The sequence below is a fragment of the Seriola lalandi genome, unplaced genomic scaffold (assembly GCF_002814215.2).
Source record: "Seriola lalandi dorsalis isolate HSWRI2012SDOR001 ecotype SW California unplaced genomic scaffold, Sedor1 jcf7180002055009, whole genome shotgun sequence".
Taxonomy (NCBI): Eukaryota; Metazoa; Chordata; class Actinopteri; order Carangiformes; family Carangidae; genus Seriola; species Seriola lalandi.
In genome coordinates this window covers 138,742-155,844 of record NW_019525552.1, presented here as the reverse complement: position 1 = coordinate 155,844, position 17,103 = coordinate 138,742, and the positions used below count along the sequence as shown (strand labels likewise).

At 39.5% G+C, this 17,103-nt stretch overlaps 3 protein-coding genes across 6 annotated transcripts in view; 1 reads left to right on the top strand and 2 right to left on the bottom strand.

Annotated features, from left to right (window-relative positions):
- Positions 1–501: 501 nt before the first annotated feature.
- LOC111647824 (cytochrome P450 2K1-like) lies at positions 502–6,208 on the bottom strand. Its single transcript, XM_023397499.2, has 9 exons — positions 5,915–6,208; positions 4,441–4,603; positions 3,741–3,890; positions 3,482–3,642; positions 3,145–3,324; positions 2,020–2,161; positions 1,746–1,930; positions 1,275–1,416; positions 502–1,190 (listed from the first exon to the last, which is right to left on the bottom strand). The coding sequence occupies exons 1-9, from the start codon at positions 6,119–6,121 to the stop codon at positions 1,003–1,005; spliced, it is 1,518 nt and encodes a 505-aa protein (XP_023253267.1). The 5' UTR covers positions 6,122–6,208; the 3' UTR covers positions 502–1,002.
- A 1,843-nt stretch (positions 6,209–8,051) lies between these two features.
- Positions 8,052–13,172, bottom strand: LOC111647823 (cytochrome P450 2K1-like). 4 transcript variants are annotated; one of them, XR_015436593.1, is made up of 11 exons: positions 12,829–13,148; positions 12,564–12,726; positions 12,330–12,479; positions 12,067–12,227; positions 11,772–11,951; positions 10,888–11,029; positions 10,587–10,771; positions 9,711–9,852; positions 9,449–9,628; positions 8,547–8,688; positions 8,335–8,462 (listed from the first exon to the last, which is right to left on the bottom strand). XR_015436593.1 is itself a non-coding variant. In XM_087171566.1 (9 exons), exons 1-9 carry the CDS (start codon positions 13,033–13,035, stop codon positions 8,275–8,277), a joined length of 1,518 nt encoding a protein of 505 aa, XP_087027692.1. In that variant the 5' UTR covers positions 13,036–13,172; the 3' UTR covers positions 8,052–8,274. The 4 variants fall into 4 exon arrangements, 3 of the variants coding, with proteins under 3 accessions (XP_087027692.1, XP_023253266.1, XP_087027691.1); XM_087171566.1 differs by lacking the exons at positions 8,547–8,688; positions 9,449–9,628 and having other exon boundaries at positions 8,052–8,462; positions 12,829–13,172; XM_023397498.1 differs by lacking the exons at positions 9,449–9,628; positions 9,711–9,852 and having other exon boundaries at positions 8,052–8,462; positions 12,829–13,100.
- The window catches only part of LOC111647827 (uncharacterized), an 11,367-nt gene continuing 7,205 nt past the window's right edge, over positions 12,942–17,103 (top strand). The window contains exons 1-4 of the mRNA XM_023397502.2: positions 12,942–13,064; positions 15,297–15,800; positions 16,054–16,386; positions 16,512–16,793. Coding sequence (XP_023253270.2) covers positions 15,731–15,800; positions 16,054–16,386; positions 16,512–16,793 — 685 coding nt within the window. The 5' untranslated portion in view covers positions 12,942–13,064; positions 15,297–15,730. The remainder of the gene's footprint in view (positions 13,065–15,296; positions 15,801–16,053; positions 16,387–16,511; positions 16,794–17,103) is intronic.

Below are 17,103 nucleotides of genomic sequence, written 5' to 3'. Positions count from 1 at the left end.
TGTAATTGAACAATATTGTGTGCTGAATTGTGTGAGGAGAGTTATAAGTTAGCAGTATAGCTGTGATCATAGCAGTGTAAGGTATGTGTTCTTTAGGCTATTTGCCCGTAAATAAATGCTTCTGAACTACAGTCCAGACAGTGAGCCAGGAAAGGTTAACAATATTGAGTCAGGAAAATACATGATTTATTGTCACTAGAGTGTGTCATTGCTTTGAAGCTTACCATAAAAGGGATTTTTAGATGTGTGTTCTCTATATTGCACATTTGATATGTTTAATGTCAGCTCCAAGGCATTATCTTAATAAGTCTTCAGCCAGGAAGGAATGCAGAAAGGTGAAGATGTCTAGGCAGAGAGCAGCAAGATGCAGGACAGAGACATAGAACATTAAAGACAGGCAGCATAAAACCATGAGACAGGCCCTGAATTTTTACTTCCTAAAGACTCTGCGGTTCAAAGAATGTAGCATCTCATGGATTGGATAAAACATTGCCAGTGAACTGATTTTTGCAGCATTATTTATTGTTGAAAAATACATCAAAATATTACACCTTCATTTTGCATCACAAGTTACAAGATAGCCCTTTGTGGGATCAGGATACATATAATAAGTGAACTATGAATCTGGAAGGGCCATGTATGTAAATATTATAAAATATTGGTAGCATAGAGTACTGAATCAACACTAGATAAATGAAATGCCTGGAAAATGAATATTTGGATATGGATAACACACAAAACAGTAAAAAATTTTAATCATATGTCTGCTAATGTTCCTGATGTTTGTACTTAATATTTGGAAGAGAAAGGTACTCTATTTCACTGCCTGTCGGAATATCCAAAGATCCAAAAATTCAGGAAAAATATTATTATTGCTTGGACGGTTTAAAGAAGCAGGTAACATACATTTTATGTTATATATTTACATTAGTGTTGTTAGATTATATATGTTCACTACTGTTAAGCTACATGTGGCTTTTCATTACTAGGTCCTCCCCCTCCTCACATACAGGGGACAGCACAAAGTTTATGAGGTGAGGGGTTGAGGGCGAAGCCGACACGTGGGGTCAGATCTAGTTCATCCTCGGAAACTCCAGGTGGAGGAGTGAAACGAAAGTGCTGTAGGAGGGTGGTGAAGAAGATGAAGAGCTCCATCCTGGCCAGACTCTCTCCGAGACAAATCCTGCGACCTGTGAGGGACAGCACAGAAACACTTGAAGTCATCGGCCAGTAGAAATGAACACTGACATTAAGAGATGCTCAAACTCACAAACCTGCAGAAAAAGGTAGGAATGCATCTCGCTTGACAAACTTTCCATCTTTGTCCAGGAAGTGAGCAGGATAAAAGGAGTATGGTTTCTCCCACTCACTCTCATCATACAGGACTGATGTCAAAAGAGGAAACACTGTGGTCCCCTGTAGACAACATAAAATTTGTCAATAAATTTGAAATAAAATAAAAAAATCAATCAATTGATATTTAATTAGCGCCATCATAAGGTCAAAATAAACTTTGACTTATGATCAAATTAACTTGAAATTAACTTTGCACATGTGGATGCTAGAATTTGGCCAGCAAATGACAACCCCACAGTTACTGATGTGGCTGTCAACTGTAGTCATAATTTATTACCCAGTATTTCATTTAGCTAATTTTACCAATCATTTTTGACATTTTTATTTATTTAGTATTTTCTTGTTTGATAGTTTCTATCCTCCGAATTAGTAGTTTTGCTGAGTCTGACCTTCTTGATGAAGTAACCCTGGAAGGTGATGTCTTGGCTCGTTTTGTGAGGCAGTGAAAAGGGGATGATGTTGGCCAGTCTCTGTGTCTCATGGATGACAGCGTCAGTGAAGGGCAGGTTCTTCCTGTCTTCAACCTGCACCTGACGACTTCCTATCACCCTGCTCAGCTCCTCCTGGACCTGGTCTGGGAGGGAGGGAATCTTTTTTATTTATATGATGAAGCTTGGAATGTGTGGTTAAGTTTGAAAGCTGTGCACGTTTACAGTCTGTTACCTTGGATTTTTGGATATTTAGCCATAAACAGGAGCCCCCATCTAAGCGTAGTTGAGGTTGTTTCAGTGCCGGCAGCAAACAGATGAATAACTGTCATCAAAAGGTTTTCATTGTGGAAGTGACTGTTGGTAATCTCAGATTTCTGCAAATACAGAGGAAAATGAAGGAAATCTTGAAGTAGACCTTTACCTGGCATCAGTGAGGATATTGTTTGTTTGGTTTGGTGTAGGTTTTGCTGCTTATCACTCTGTTTCTGATTCACTTGGTTAAATGGAATGAAGTGAGGCAACTGCAGGAAGTGAGTTGACCTCATTTGGGTTCAGGTATGCCCACATGTTGACACGAGCAACAAGACATCCAGTGTATATTGTGGCTTGTGAGTAGTTTTCATAGCCCTAAGACTTAGTGGTGGTTAATTCCCCAAGACACAACCTTTATTATTGCTACCTGTGGCATAACATGAAGTAAGATTACTCTTCTGTAGCTTCAACCATTGATTGTATTAGTTATGAAAAAAATACAGTAACACAGCTGAAATCTATGAACATGAACACGTTGTTAAAAATAGGGGCCGTTTTCAAATAATCATTTAAAGTACATGTAGGATGTACATGTAAAATGTTTGCAACAAACTGTTGACTCTGGATTATCATCTTACCATTTCTGATTATTGGTGATTCATGCTTGTCTCCCTGATGAACAATGATGAACAATCTTGCAACGTGAAGATAAAAACTCAAACCGAATAAATCTAATTGTCCATTAATGTATCTATGCCTCTATCTTGCAAACAAAGCCAGTTATGTTTGGATCAAGAGGATCTTTGTCTTTTAAATGCAAAGATTATCTGCACAACAAGCTATATTAATTGTCTGATAATTGCATTAAAAAGCCTCCAAGAGGCACCAACACCACACACGCGGCCTAGAGGTCATGTTCAGTGACTCCACTGAGCTGAGGTGACGCCAATCAAACTGGAGAGAACCCCCCTGTCAATAAAAGAGGCCACCTTAATTATGCATAACTTTAAGCCTTGATAAAAGTTAAACAGGTGAGTTAAATGTCTACGTGTTAAATCAAAGATCACAGCACTATGGCAGTTATGATAAGTAGGTGATTCCCAACCTCCAGATGTTGCTTGCGGACCAGAAAGGCATCCACAAAACCTCTGCACATCTCTGGATTGAGGGTCTCTTTCAGACGTCTGATCAGCTCCAAGTTCATTTTCTTATTGGCATCATACAATTTGTGGAATAGCTTCCTGTTGGCGATCCATCTACCAATCCATGGGAACAGGTTGTACACCTGTCAAAATATATGTATACACATCAGTATTTGAAATATTGTTAAGATTTGACTGGATACTCAGATTCAGTTCTATTCGCTTTCAAGAGTTTTTTTGTTATTTCTATTTAAATCACAGTACTGAAAGTATTGGATTCATAAACATATGAACTGATACCTGTATTGATGGAGAGCCCACAAGTTGAATAGTTCCGTTTGCTCGATCTACCATGGATGTAAACTCTGGATCGTCATATTCAAACCTGCTGCCATAGACCATGGAGCAGATAATATTAGAGACTGCATAGTTCACTGGTTGGGTCGTGTCAAAGGCTTCTCCTGCAAACAGAAAAACAAAAAAACAACAACAAAAATTAAAATCATAGGTGATTCCTATGAAGCCTGTTGCTTATCATGCAGGTGGTTGAAACACCTACCTTTGAATTTCTTAAACACTTCTGTGAGGTAGTGAGTTTCCTCTGAGATTTTGTCCTCACATGCCTTTTTACCCATCCCATAATCTCTCAGGTTCGTCAAAGCAAAGCGCCTCATTTCTTTCCATGATTCTCCATTGGACCATAAAACCCCTGAGACGAAGCATTTCAACAAAATGTGTGTGAGGGAAATTCTTCTCTGTATCATATGAAAAGAAAGAATAATTTAAGGAGTGAGATTGATGAAATGCTCCTTTATTACTCTTTTTTTTATGTTCACAGAGGATACAGTTACATACAACACTCAGGACATGTTCAACTGAAACCTCTCTCTTATACAGACAAATCTCTTCTATACAATCAACACCAGCCTTTGACACAAATACAGGAACAAAACAACAGAGTATTTATAGACTGTTTCCGTAAGACCTGATGGTCATGCTGCATTAACCCCTGCACTCTCCTCCCATGTCAGCATGTCCCTGCCAAAACTTTCTTGGCACATATCAGCAAATATTTAACATTTCCTATCAGATGTTTTCCCTCTGGAAGTCTATTTTCAACCATAGCTAATAGGCTTCATTGTGTAATCAGAACATGAAGAAAATACACATTGTGAACATTTCCTAAATGTTGAGTGGTACACTGCAGGAAAAGCTTGTTGTTGTTGTTGTTGTTGTTGTTTATTTTTTTCTTGTCTTACCGTGTCCTTGACTAACTTCATGCATAATTAGCATCGGATCTCTGTCTCCAAACTCTTCAGCATAGTTGACAAGTGCTTCCTTCACTGTCTTATATCCCGCGAGGACCACCACTTTCTTGGCTCCCATATAGATGGTGAACACGGATCCATATTTCTTGGAAAACTAAGAACAGCAGCATATATTACAGATACTTACTTGAACACACACACACACACACACACATTATGGGGGTTGAAAAGGGTCACGGAGGACGAGACGCATGAACAGACACTTGTTTGATCATTTACTAAAAGTCTCATGCATGTGTGACTCCTAACTCTAATCATAATTATTGTTTTATCTGTTTTCGTCGTTTACATATCTTTATTTGGTTATCTTTATCTATATTATACAATTTTTATTTAATTTGTTTCAAGGATAAAACAGATTATAAACGGCCTATAATGAGCCCTGTTAACCTGACCTCTCCTTCATAAAAAGCACAATATCTAGTTATAAGTGACTGGTCTCATGTATGTAGAGGTCTGTTTTATCACAGCCTGGTGTCTCTTTCAGGCGATTTAACGAAGGTGGACAAAGTGAACCGCCATGAGTAACTGCACTTCGTTGTGGCTGCAGATTTAACAACTTATTAGTCCTGCTGCCTTCAGATCAGTGATCCACTTTCTTATTAGTATGTGCCTTGGTTCATACATTAGCTAACTGTGACCACATCAAACCTCCACACACGGAGCAAAACCAAACATCACAGGATGATTCACTTCACAGTCTTGCAGATTATTTATACTATATTTATTATACTTAGCTTATAACTAAGGCTGCTTTTTGACGCCATATACTCAAACACGTGATCATTTCTAGTATGAACTTACCTGAACGCACCCGACCTGCAGGTTATGGGTGAAACCACACAACACTTCTACAGAAGCTGCAGGGATTTAACGAATAGAAGGAGACTTTCTGCGCTGATTTTGATTGGACAGTGTTTTATATATGTAAATAATTTATATATTTTAAGTATTAATCCATTGTTGCAGCACATCTTTAGCAAGTATTAATTTGTATTTTATGTAGTTTTCATATAATATAGTATAAATTATTATTTATTACATAAATGGCAGAAACAGATAAAACAACGATAATGAATCATACCAGGCTGTTAATGTGTTCACTTTTAGATAAACAGCTGGTTTTCTTAATTCCTGATCGGACCTTTTTAGATGAAGCCTGATTCACACATGCACATAAACTCATTTAGTTTTTTCACATTGGGAAAAACTACATTGACTTGCAATAATTTCCTGGAGACTTGCCAGGAACCTAACTACAACCACTGACCCAAAAATCAGCTTTTTCCTAATGGGGCTTTTCTCCTCTGGTGACTGGGATTTAGTCTGAAATTAGTCCCCAAAAGTAACCTAAGTCAGAAGCACACACACACACACACACACACACACAGGAGAAAGTGGATACCTTCAGTAACGTCTTATAGGGCCTCTTGAGATCCATCTGCAGCAGGTTACCAAGCAGGGGAAGCGGTCTGGGACCTGGAGGCTCCTTCTTGTCCTCCTGGGAGGTGAAGCTGAAGGTCGAAACAAGGTAGACGAGCAGCAGGATCATTATAGTTCCCAACAGGGAGACAGAACTGAAGGTCTGGAAAAATAGATCTAATATCTCCATGATTTAAGAAGAGTATCCTTAAGCTGTCAGTGTTCCTCACAATATGGATTTGCTTCTAGAGCCTCTGTTAATGTTTTTGTAAAGAGCGGTTTCTTTTTGTGCATGGAGAATAGGCACAGCCCAAGGGGAGGGACATACTGAGGAAAACTAGCCCACCAAGTGTTTGTCGTCTGCTGTAAGGTATTTAGGTCATGTTCTCTGAAATCTGGTTCAGAGATTAACACAGACTGCTCCTGCTGTTGCAACATACAGTATACATATCATGTCGCAACACTTGTTTTTATTCTGCATAAGTCTGAGACTGTGTGTGTGTTTGGTTCTAATGCTTCACCATTGATCAGGATTCCATGTTTTATTCCATTCCCCTTGTTGTTGTCTCATTGAATCCTAAATATTTGAGCATGTTATGTTTAAATCCCAGAATATTTTATGTTCCGAACATGGTATTGATAGGAAAAAGGTGTGCATGTGTCACAGAATGAAGACCAAGGGTGACTTGGCCTTTTCTGTTGGCGTCCCTGCCCTTGTGCAAGCAAATTGAGACACTGTATGTAATGTAAGTAGCAGTAGCTAATTATTTAGTTTGTTTAATACACTTTACTTTCTTACCTTCAGAGTTTCTGAATTAGATTGTGTCAAGAATATATGGATGAACGCTACCATTAACTAGTTTCTAGCTTTTGCCTTATGTTGCACCTAGCTAACAAATGTTAGAACCTAGCGATAGCACCTAACAAATGTTAGCTAGGTTCTAACTTTTTCCTGAAGTTACAGTTTAGCTAACTAATGTTAGCTAGCTAGTTAGCTCTTAGCTAGTGCACCCTTTCATGTCCAGTGTTGGCTTTGCATTTCATTACCAATATAAAATGACATATATTATCTAATTTTAGAAATCACTGGTAGTCCTGAGCAGTGAGACAATGGAGGGTTAATTGTTGTAGAGATATGCTTCGACATCAATATAGTTTAGTACTTAGTACTTTGCTTTAATTAGTCTTGTAGCTTTTCAATATTAGCTTTTAAAAGATGCACCCCCTTTGTTTTCAGGAATTCAGGAGTTTTACCTGGTTGGGTTATTGAACAAGTTCCCCAGACTTCCAAATTGATCGTATAATCAGAACCTGTGTCAACATTTGTTTTTTCTTTTCCTGATTAAGATTGTGCCCAGCAGACAACTGTGATTCTAATTAAAGTTATTTAACATTAATTCCTCACGTTTATAATCATACAGGGACCGGCCACACACGAGATGGCATAGTGCAGTACGCAGCGTTCGAGTGGAAGCGACCTTCCAGAATTTCCTCCACTGAAGAAACCACGCTTTTCACCTAACAGGCCACAGATAAAGAAAGAGGTATGACCAAATCATAGGTGGACTGGCTATGGGGACTACCAGCTCAAATCCCTTTTGGCTGGTGGAACATCAAAACAACCACAGTTTTTTAAGTTTTTACCAGCTCCTTCAGTGTCATGCGTGCATTCCAGTCTACGCAGATAAGTCCAAGGCTCATTTTCTTTCCCAGTGCAATCGTGGACCAGAATCAATGCTGGTCTGGTTTTACTGATATGAAAAACCCTACAAGCTGCTAAAAGGCTCCAGCTTGACTTGGAACTGGCTTTTCGTCACCCCCATGCATCTAGCTGTTCATTAATGACTGGTCATTAATGAACAGGTAGATGCTCATTAATGACCAGCTAGAGTAGGCATGATAATGTTAGTTAACTTGCTGCAGCTATCACTAGTTGGCTTGATGCCAGCATTGCTGTGGAGCATATCATGTCAGTGCTATCGTGGGCTAATGGTTGTGGCTAGATTGTTTTCTGTTGTCGTGTAACAAAGTAACTTTATTCAGTTGTGCCTCTTGTGTATGTAGTTGCCGCTTTAACTGGACATCATAACACCTAGCTGAGAAACTGAATGGAGACCAGATGTGTGGCTGACAAAGCATTTATTTTGGTCTGAAATGCTGGTGGTCTAGTGCAACATCCGGTGGCAGTGACAATCAAATCTTAAATGCCTTAAGTGGGCAGGAGTCTAAAGAAGCAGTTCACATACGTTTTATTTAATTTATCAGTGGTATTTTTCACATTAACTACTACCACTCCTACTGTTAAACTACAATGTTTTTTTCATTACTAAGCCCTCCCCCTCCTCACATATGGGGGACAGCACAAAGTTTTTGAGGTGAAGGTCTGAGGGTAAGGCCTGCACATGCAGTCAGATCCAGTTCATCCTCTGAAAGTCCGGGCGGAGGAGTGAAACGAAATTGCTGTAGGAGGGTGGTGAAGAAGATGAAGAGCTCCATCCTGGCCAGACTCTCTCCGAGACAAATCCTGCGACCTGTGAGGGACAGCACAGAAACAGTTCAAGTCATCTGCCAGTAGAAATAAACACTGACATTAAGAGACGTTCGAACTCACAAACCTGCAGAAAAAGGTAGGAATGCATCTCGCTTGACAAACTTTCCATCTTTGTCCAGGAAGTGAGCAGGATAAAAGGAGTATGGTTTCTCCCACTCACTCTCATCATACAGGACAGATGTGAGGAGAGGATACACTGTGGTCCCCTGTAGACAACACAAAATTTGTGATGCTTTTCTGTACGCATCATATTATCCCTTAATTATTTATTTTGATGAAATACTAAAACGTTTTAAGGACTTTGTTGAACAACTTAATAGATAAAAAGATAGAATTTTTCAAATACATTGATAAGTCTCAAAAAAGGATAATTCAACAGATAAAAAGAATTAGAGAAATATCACATGTTCATTTTAACACTGATGAAACGTACTGACAGTAGGTTCACATTTTTGGTTCTAAATAAATGACCTAACAACTATTGGATGAACTCCAATGCAATTTGGTGCAGATATCAGTGGTCACCTTTCATTTGGCGCCATCATCAGGTCAAAAATATTATTGTCCAATACTTTGACTTATGATCAAATGACTGCAAAATTTATGATTTATGTTAATACATATTGTTGATGTTAATTTATTATAATTTACTTGTTGTATGTGAGGCCATGGTACAGTAGAATTACATTTCTGCTCCAAAGGAAGAAGTTCAGGTGTCTCAGGATCTTAGAGTTAGAGTGTGAGATCGGCAGGAGGTGCAGCATTGTAATTATGGACATACCAGATCTTCATGATGAAGTAGTTACATTAGTTTCTCTACTCTGACAGAATAGAAAGGAACTGATTAATAAAGTTCACTGCTGTGATATGAGGTCCTCTAAAAAAGTATTAAAGCCTACAAGTTAAAATCTATTCTCTTGCATATAAGTCAGTCGAGCTGAATTTTCAAGCTCTGTTGTCACATACAGGAGACAGCACACAGTTTGTGGTGTGAAGGGTTGAGGGTGAAGCCCACACGTGGAGTCAGATCCAGTTCATCCTCTGAAACTCCAGGTGGAGGAGTGAAATGAAAGTGCTGCAGGAGGGTGGTGAAGAAGACGAAGAGCTCCATCCGGGCCAGACCCTCCCCGAGACAAATCCTGCGACCTGTAACAGAGAGCAAAGGAAAATGTTTGTGTGTCATCTGTGTGAACGTCAACAACAGGTGCAAATCGTTGAGCTCACAAACCTGCAGAAAAAGGCATGAATGCGTCTCGCTTGACAAACTTCCCGTCTTTGTCCAGGAAGTGAGCAGGATGAAACGTGTGTGGTTTCTCCCACTCGTTGTCGTCATAGAGGACAGATGTCAGGAGAGGATACACCGTGGTCCCCTGTGGACAACACAGAAATTAAAAAGCTTTCTATATGTTAAACAATGCTCTCCAGCATTCAAATGTTTCACGGACTGTAGAAATGCAAACATGCTACATTTTTAATTATTGGTATATTTTGTATTTATAACATGAAAAACATATGGAAGACTTAACGAGACTTCCTGAATTAGAAAAATACAGATATAAATGAATTAAAAGGCATATGAAAGTTAAAGTATTCAGCACCACAGCAGGACATCTCTACCTCTGTGGAATTAAGTGTAATTATGATAGATTAAGTATAAAAAGTTCCAAAATTGAACAAATAATCTAGATTTTAAGAATGAAAGTTAACCAGTTCAAGTGTGAAAAGTAATCAATACTTATTCATATTTTTCTACAGAAAGCTCATGTTCACTCCCTGTAACTGATTAAAAATTGAATAAAGAAGCACAAAGACATTTAAATATAAATACATTTTAGAAAAAGATCTAATGTTCCAAAAAATATATATTTCAATTTTTAATTTTATTAATTTATTATTATTTGTCCAGTTCATGCTTTTATTTGATAGAATCAGTAGAAATTCAAGGAGAGAGTAGGTGAATGATATAAGCAAAGTGCCCCCATTTATTCTCATTTTTACCGTCACTAGAAATTAATAATATTTTAAAATGTTACTTTATGTATTGATTCCTCTATTTTTTGACTCTTTAATTCATTTTTCCAAGTCACATTCATGTCAGTTTGACCTTCTTGATGAAGTAACCCTGGAAGGTGACGTCTTGGCTCGTTTTGTGAGGCAGCGCCATGGGGACGATGTTGGCCAATCTCTGTGTCTCATGGATGACAGCGTCAGTGAAGGGCAGGTTCTTCCTGTCTTCAACCTGCACCTGACGACTTCCTATCACCCTGCTCAGCTCCTCCTGGACCTGGTCTGGCAGATGAAAGATGTTTGTTTTTATGAAGATGATTTTTGTGTTGGTGAAGAAGACGTTGCTGCCTCTACCGGTTGTTGCTATATGAAAGCTGCGGATGTCTCAAGTTCCTAACCTTGTATTTTTGGATACTTCGCCATCAGCAGAAGTCCCCACCTCAGTGTCGTTGCTGTTGTGTCCGTGCCAGCAGCAAAGAGATTCAGGACTGTGTTCATAAGGTTTTCATTGTGGAAGTGACTGTTGGTAATCCCAGATTCCTGTATGTAAAGATGAACCAGTGCAGTCACTGAAACATCTTATCCAGAACTTTACATGCGTTTCATTACTTTGAATGAAGCAAAACCACTAAGGGTTACGGTTCACCTCTTGTGACTGATGAGTCTACCTTTGGCCTGGGAAGGTTGTTACCAACATTCATCAGTGTAACAGTGGAAAGTAAATCCATGACTGCATTTTTCCTTTGGTAAATAAGGTGAAATATAAATTTCCCTGGTAGGACATGTTAACTGGACTCCAAATCCACACCATCTATAAATCTAGCAGGCTCTCTTATCACCTGTGAACTGCCGAACCAGATGTAAACACCTGTCTGTACTTTGAAAATAGCATCACCTGCTCCAGTTGGCTGAAGAATAGAGTAAGGTAGAATACAGTACAGACATGCACAGCCGTGGCGCTTCAAGAGCGGACTGTCTAGAGTCACAACTTCTTGGCTACATGTGGACATCCGCACAGGGGTCCTTGTGGACTTGACCTGGCCTTTACACACCTGTGCTTTCCAACTCACAAACACAACCAGCTGTAACAACCAGGAACATAGGAGGCCTTTGTTAATAGGATTCTGAAGCTTTGCAGCACATTGCACTCAAACAGGGGAATCAAAAGTGGGACTCTAATGTCCACACATTGATCCAACATAATTTGTCAAAGCTTCATTTGAAATAAAATATAGCAATAAACCAAAACAGCAAGTTTATCAAGTTATTATAATTTCCCAACCTCCAGATGTTGCTTGCGGACCAGAAAAGCATCCACGAAGCCTCTACACATCTGTGGGTTGAGGGTCTCTCTAAGACGTCTGAACAGCTGTAAGTTCTGTTTCTTATTGGCGTCAGTCAGTTTGTTGAATTCCGTCTTGGTGGCGATCCATCTCCCAATCCATGGGAACAGATTGTACACCTGCACAACAAAACAGGTAAGTGAAAAATGAAATTATTTCTTCTACTCTGTTGCAACAGTTTCATGTATAGTGAAATCACAGTGCTCAAAGCCTTACAAACATATGAAATGATACCTGTATTGATGGGGAGCCTGCAAGCTGAATGTTTCTGTTTGTCCGATCTACCAGAGATGTGAATTCTGTGTCATCGTATTCAAACCTGCTGCCATAGACAATGGAGCAGATGATATTAGACACTGCATAGTTCATCGGTTGGGTCGTATCAAAGGCTTCTCCTGCGACAAGGGAAACGGAAAAAAAATCAGAATCAGAAGGATTTTTTTCGGGACTTCTACAATATTGCTCATAATGCAGGTGGTTCAATTACAGACATTTACCTTTAGATTTTTTAAACACTTCGATCAGGTGCTCACATTCCTCAGTGATTTTGTCCTCACAGGCCTTCTTCCCCATCCCAAAGTCTCTGAGGTTGGTTAAAGCAAAGCGCCTCATGTCTCTCCAGGAATCACCATTGGACCATAAAACTCCTGAAGTGAAGTATTATGAGCAAAGGTTGTGAACACGGTAGGTAAAGTTTAATGATTTGGGAAAAGCTGTTATTTTGTCCTTACCGTGTCCTTTATTAAAATCTTTCGCAATTTGCATCGGGTCTCTTTCTCCAAACTCTTCAGCACGGTTGACAAGTGCCTCCTTCACTGTCTTGTATCCTGCCAGGACCACCACTTTCTTGGGTCCGAAATAGACGGTGAACACTGATCCATATTTCTTGGAAAGCTACAGGCAGGGGAGAAACATCATGAGTTGTAGAAGACACAAACTCAGAGGAGACATCAACAACAACAAAAAAACTACCCAAGATGAAAACTACTTCCTCACCTTCAGTAACGTGTTGTAGGGTCTGTCCAGGTCCAGCTGCAGCAGGTTGCCAAACAGAGGCAGCGGTTTTGGTCCTGGAGGATTCTTCCCTTTCTCCTGAGAGCTGACGATGAAGGTGGAAACAAGGTAGACGAGCAGCAGGACCACCAGAGCCCCCAACAGGGGGACAGAACTGAAGGACTGGAGAAAAATATCTAATATCCCCATCGTGTGCTTGCCGCCAGTGTCGTATCACAGTAAGTCTCCTGCCCTGCTGTGTTTGAGTCTGAGTGTGAGGACAGGTGTCTTTTGTAGCTGCCAGTGAGGGAAACAGCCCCGCCCACAGGTATGACCCAAGTATGGGAAAGTTCACCCACAAAAAAAACCAGTAAACCTTTGTTGTTATCAGCTCCTTTCAGAACAATGTGTTTTATCTGTAGATTAAGATTAACAAGATAGTTTTGAGCTTTCTTTATCTTGAAGGCCACTATCTTGTCACGTGATCTTAAAGTGAGAGGTTAAGTCTGTACAGAGGTTGCAGGAAGATGTGGAGTAAAGTTTCACCTCGACGTGTTAACAATTGCCCAGTTATTTTAACAGATGCCTGTATCATTTTGGTTGTTGACTTTTTGCATTTTCTCTGCACTTCCAACAGCTTCTATTTACTCACACATCCATTTATAACCATCCAATAAGAAATAATAATATCACAATGGTTCATTTTTACTTTGCATATATTGCTAATAATACCTTTACTTAAATTTTCAACTGAGGACATTTACTAATGGAATATTTGTTTTAAGGTATAATAAATCCATACATAATCTAGCAATAGATGATAAATAATAGGATATAAAATTCAACAAACTGCACTGCAAACTGAAGTCTCTAAAATCCATGAAGTTCAATTGACACGTCTCTATAACAGTTTCAACAAAAAACTGAACATTAAAACCTAAAAATCATGACTGTTGTGTTTGTTTTACCCAGCTGTACCTAATAAATTGGCAACTAAGTGTATTCAATGTTGATCAACAGAAAACCCCAAATGCTAATTGCCTTGGAAATTAAATTTATCAGCTTATCTAAAGGTTCCATCGTCACTGCCATTAGATGTCACACTCGACCAGCAGCATCTCAGATCCAAACAAATGCTTCGTTGGTCATAGATCCACTGGGACCAGCCACAGGAATGACACTGACGGAGCCTAAAAAGACACTGATGGAGGCAGTAAAAACGGTCCACTGACCGACTGGGATCTGAGCCGGTAGTCCTCATGTCCAGTCTCGGATGTACACACTGCTAGACTGCATACCAAAAGAAAGAACAGAGAATTACAACACAGGACGCCATCACTCCACTATATCTTCACATATAAAATAGTTCTTTGCTGCTGTATTAGTCAATATGTGGTAAAAAAAAAATAAAGTAAAATAAGGGCTTTGAATAAATGTAGTTTTCGCTGAATCCATTCATCAGGGCTCAATGACTGATGATTTATTTTTTACATTAATCCAGGATTTTTGAATTCACTGAGTCTAAACTATATGTCATCATATTTTAAACTAACCTATACACCTTCATGTTCAGGAATCTGAGAACCTGAACTAACCTTTTAGCAACTGTTCCCATCCTGCTCACTGCTGGTTTCAATATGACACAAACACCTGAGGTAGGTTAAATACACAGACCATAATAGATGTACCCTTTACCTACATATAGTAGGTGAATGATAAACTTTACTGAATGCATTTTATAGTCACCTTGTGTGACTGTACACAGAAAAAACCGGATCAGTAACCATGACCATGACCATGAAGTCGCTCTAATGGGGGCAAAGATCGTTTCAGTAACAGGTTTCCTATTAAAGTCCTTTAACTTTGTTCTCTGTCACCTTTCATCCAGCAGTGTTTAAAAGTCTGTCCAGACAATCAGAGACACTTTTCTTTCTTGTTTATTGTACTTACAGATGATGAACTGAAGCTTTTCAGTTGTTGTAGAATTTGCTCTTCAAACACCAGAACCAAAACAGCGGTAGATATTAGACTTTGTGATAAGTGCTGGCACATTGAAGGTAGGTTTGGACTCTCTCCTGTAGTGTTTAAGATTTTACTGATGAATCTTTAGGTGTAGTGGTTCAGTTTGTTGACCTTAGAACTGGATCTCTTCATTGTGTGTTGTGTTTTCCCTTCAAGTTTGAACATACAATCATTTTGAGATTTCAGAATAAACATTTGTCAGAGGATTCATGTTTCGTGGCCTTTTCCTTTCCGTGCATCCTGACCCGATGCCCATGATGATAGTTCACTTTTCATTCTGAGCCTCTTATTTTGCACCTGACGTTAATGTAGAACTCTGCTGCTGTTCCACCCACATTATTACCCAAAACACTTCCTTCTCAGTTCTCAGAAGAAATTACTTCAGAGACACAATGATGAACCAACAGGTCTCAGACCAGTAACACGTCATCTTATCCGTTCTCTCCCAGCTGCTGCAGTCTCACCGTGTTGCTCCATGAACGATGAGTTTGGCTCTTCACCTGTCTGTTCACCTGCGCTGTCAAACATCACCTGTTTTCTGAAGAGAAGAGCTGCAATGCAAACATTTATCTGATCTAACAGTCTTCACATCTTTAGCTTCCTCAGTCCTCTTCTTCTTCTTTTCATTTGATCGAAACATTCACAGCAAAGTCAGTGTTGTGAAAACATCTGGATTCTTCATAATTTGATATCTACAAGAATTCAGAGGTGAAAATATTATAGTCTGTGAAGACATGAATGAATCGACTGAAAGATGGGAAAAAACACTCAAGTGGTTGTAAGGAAATGACACTTCACTAAAACAGGGAAGTGAACGCCTCGTAAAGAAGCTTCAGCTCATTTGTTCTCTCAGTCGAAGGGGTGAGAAGGAGACAGGAGCACGATGGTCGAACTCAAATGGACTAAATGGATTAAAATGTCTTTGTTTGTGATGCTGGGGCTTCAGTTCACAGGTAAGGACACATATAACACACACAGATAAGGAAACAGTAGAAAGCTTGACTAGTGGTGCTTCAGTAACTAGAGTCTTATAACAGCTGAGTGTGTTGTTTGATGTGAACAGAGTTTAATGGAGGATAAGATGCATTGCAGCTGGTACCGTCCTACGGGTCGTATCCGAGGGCAGAGGCTAGTGACACATGGTTGTTTTGTTAGAGTTGGATTTTCTTTCAGTTGTTTGTTCATGTTTCTCTCTCGTCTTCTCAGCAGCTGTCACAGGACAAGATTCCTTCCTCTTTTTCAGAGATGGAGATGAAGCCGCTCTGCCTTGTAAAAATGCCAGAGATGATCAGGATAAATGTGGCAGTACTTACTGGACCTTCAGTCATTCATTAGACTCATCTGTAGACCTGGTTGTCCAGGGTCAGTTTGGTAAAGATGCTCAGACTAAATCAGACAGACTGAGTCTGACAGAGAACTGTTCTCTGGTTCTGAAGAAGGTCTCAGATGAGGATGTTGGTCTGTACGGCTGCAGACAGCGTGACAAGTCAGGACGACAACAAGCTCCAGATGCTGTGGTTCGTCTGTCTGTTGTTACCAGTGAGTATTTACATCAAACTGTCTGTTAGAACAAAACTCTGAAACTTTACAATCATGATGATTATTATAGTGATGAAGTTCATTTCTCTCTTGTCTTTCTCTCTCAATGTCTCCGTCTTCACCAGTGACTGAACATGAGGACAGTGAAATGGCCGTCATGTTCTGTTATGTGTTCACATTTGGACGGTGTGGATACCCAGTGCAGTGGCTGTATGAGGGTATTAAGGATGATGCCATCAACATAGTGTCAACACCTGGTACCTGCTCAGCCCGTGTGTCATTTAACACTTTTCATCTTCATCACAAGCCAAAGTATCAGGAGTCATTCAAGTGTGAAGTGACAGATATAAACAGAAAGAAACGGCTGCTGTTTACCTTCATCCCTCAGTCCTCAGGAGAGAAAACAGGTTTGTTTATTTGATGGATTTGAATTTTACAGACGACATCATCTTCTTCTGTTGCTGCAGGTGGAAAACTTTACACATTTACTCCTTTGTTGTTTCTGTTTTGTCTAATTTCATATTCAGTTGTACCAAATGGAAACATCTATCAATAACAGAAACATTACACACATCGACCTTTTCATGCTGTTTTATTAATTAACCTTCACGTTAAAAAGACAGTCAACTTCACTGTTTGTGTTTAACTCTGTGACTTGAGTGAAAAACCTCCCAGTTCAGATCACAACTGGTTTTAATGTCACAGTGACAAACTGCT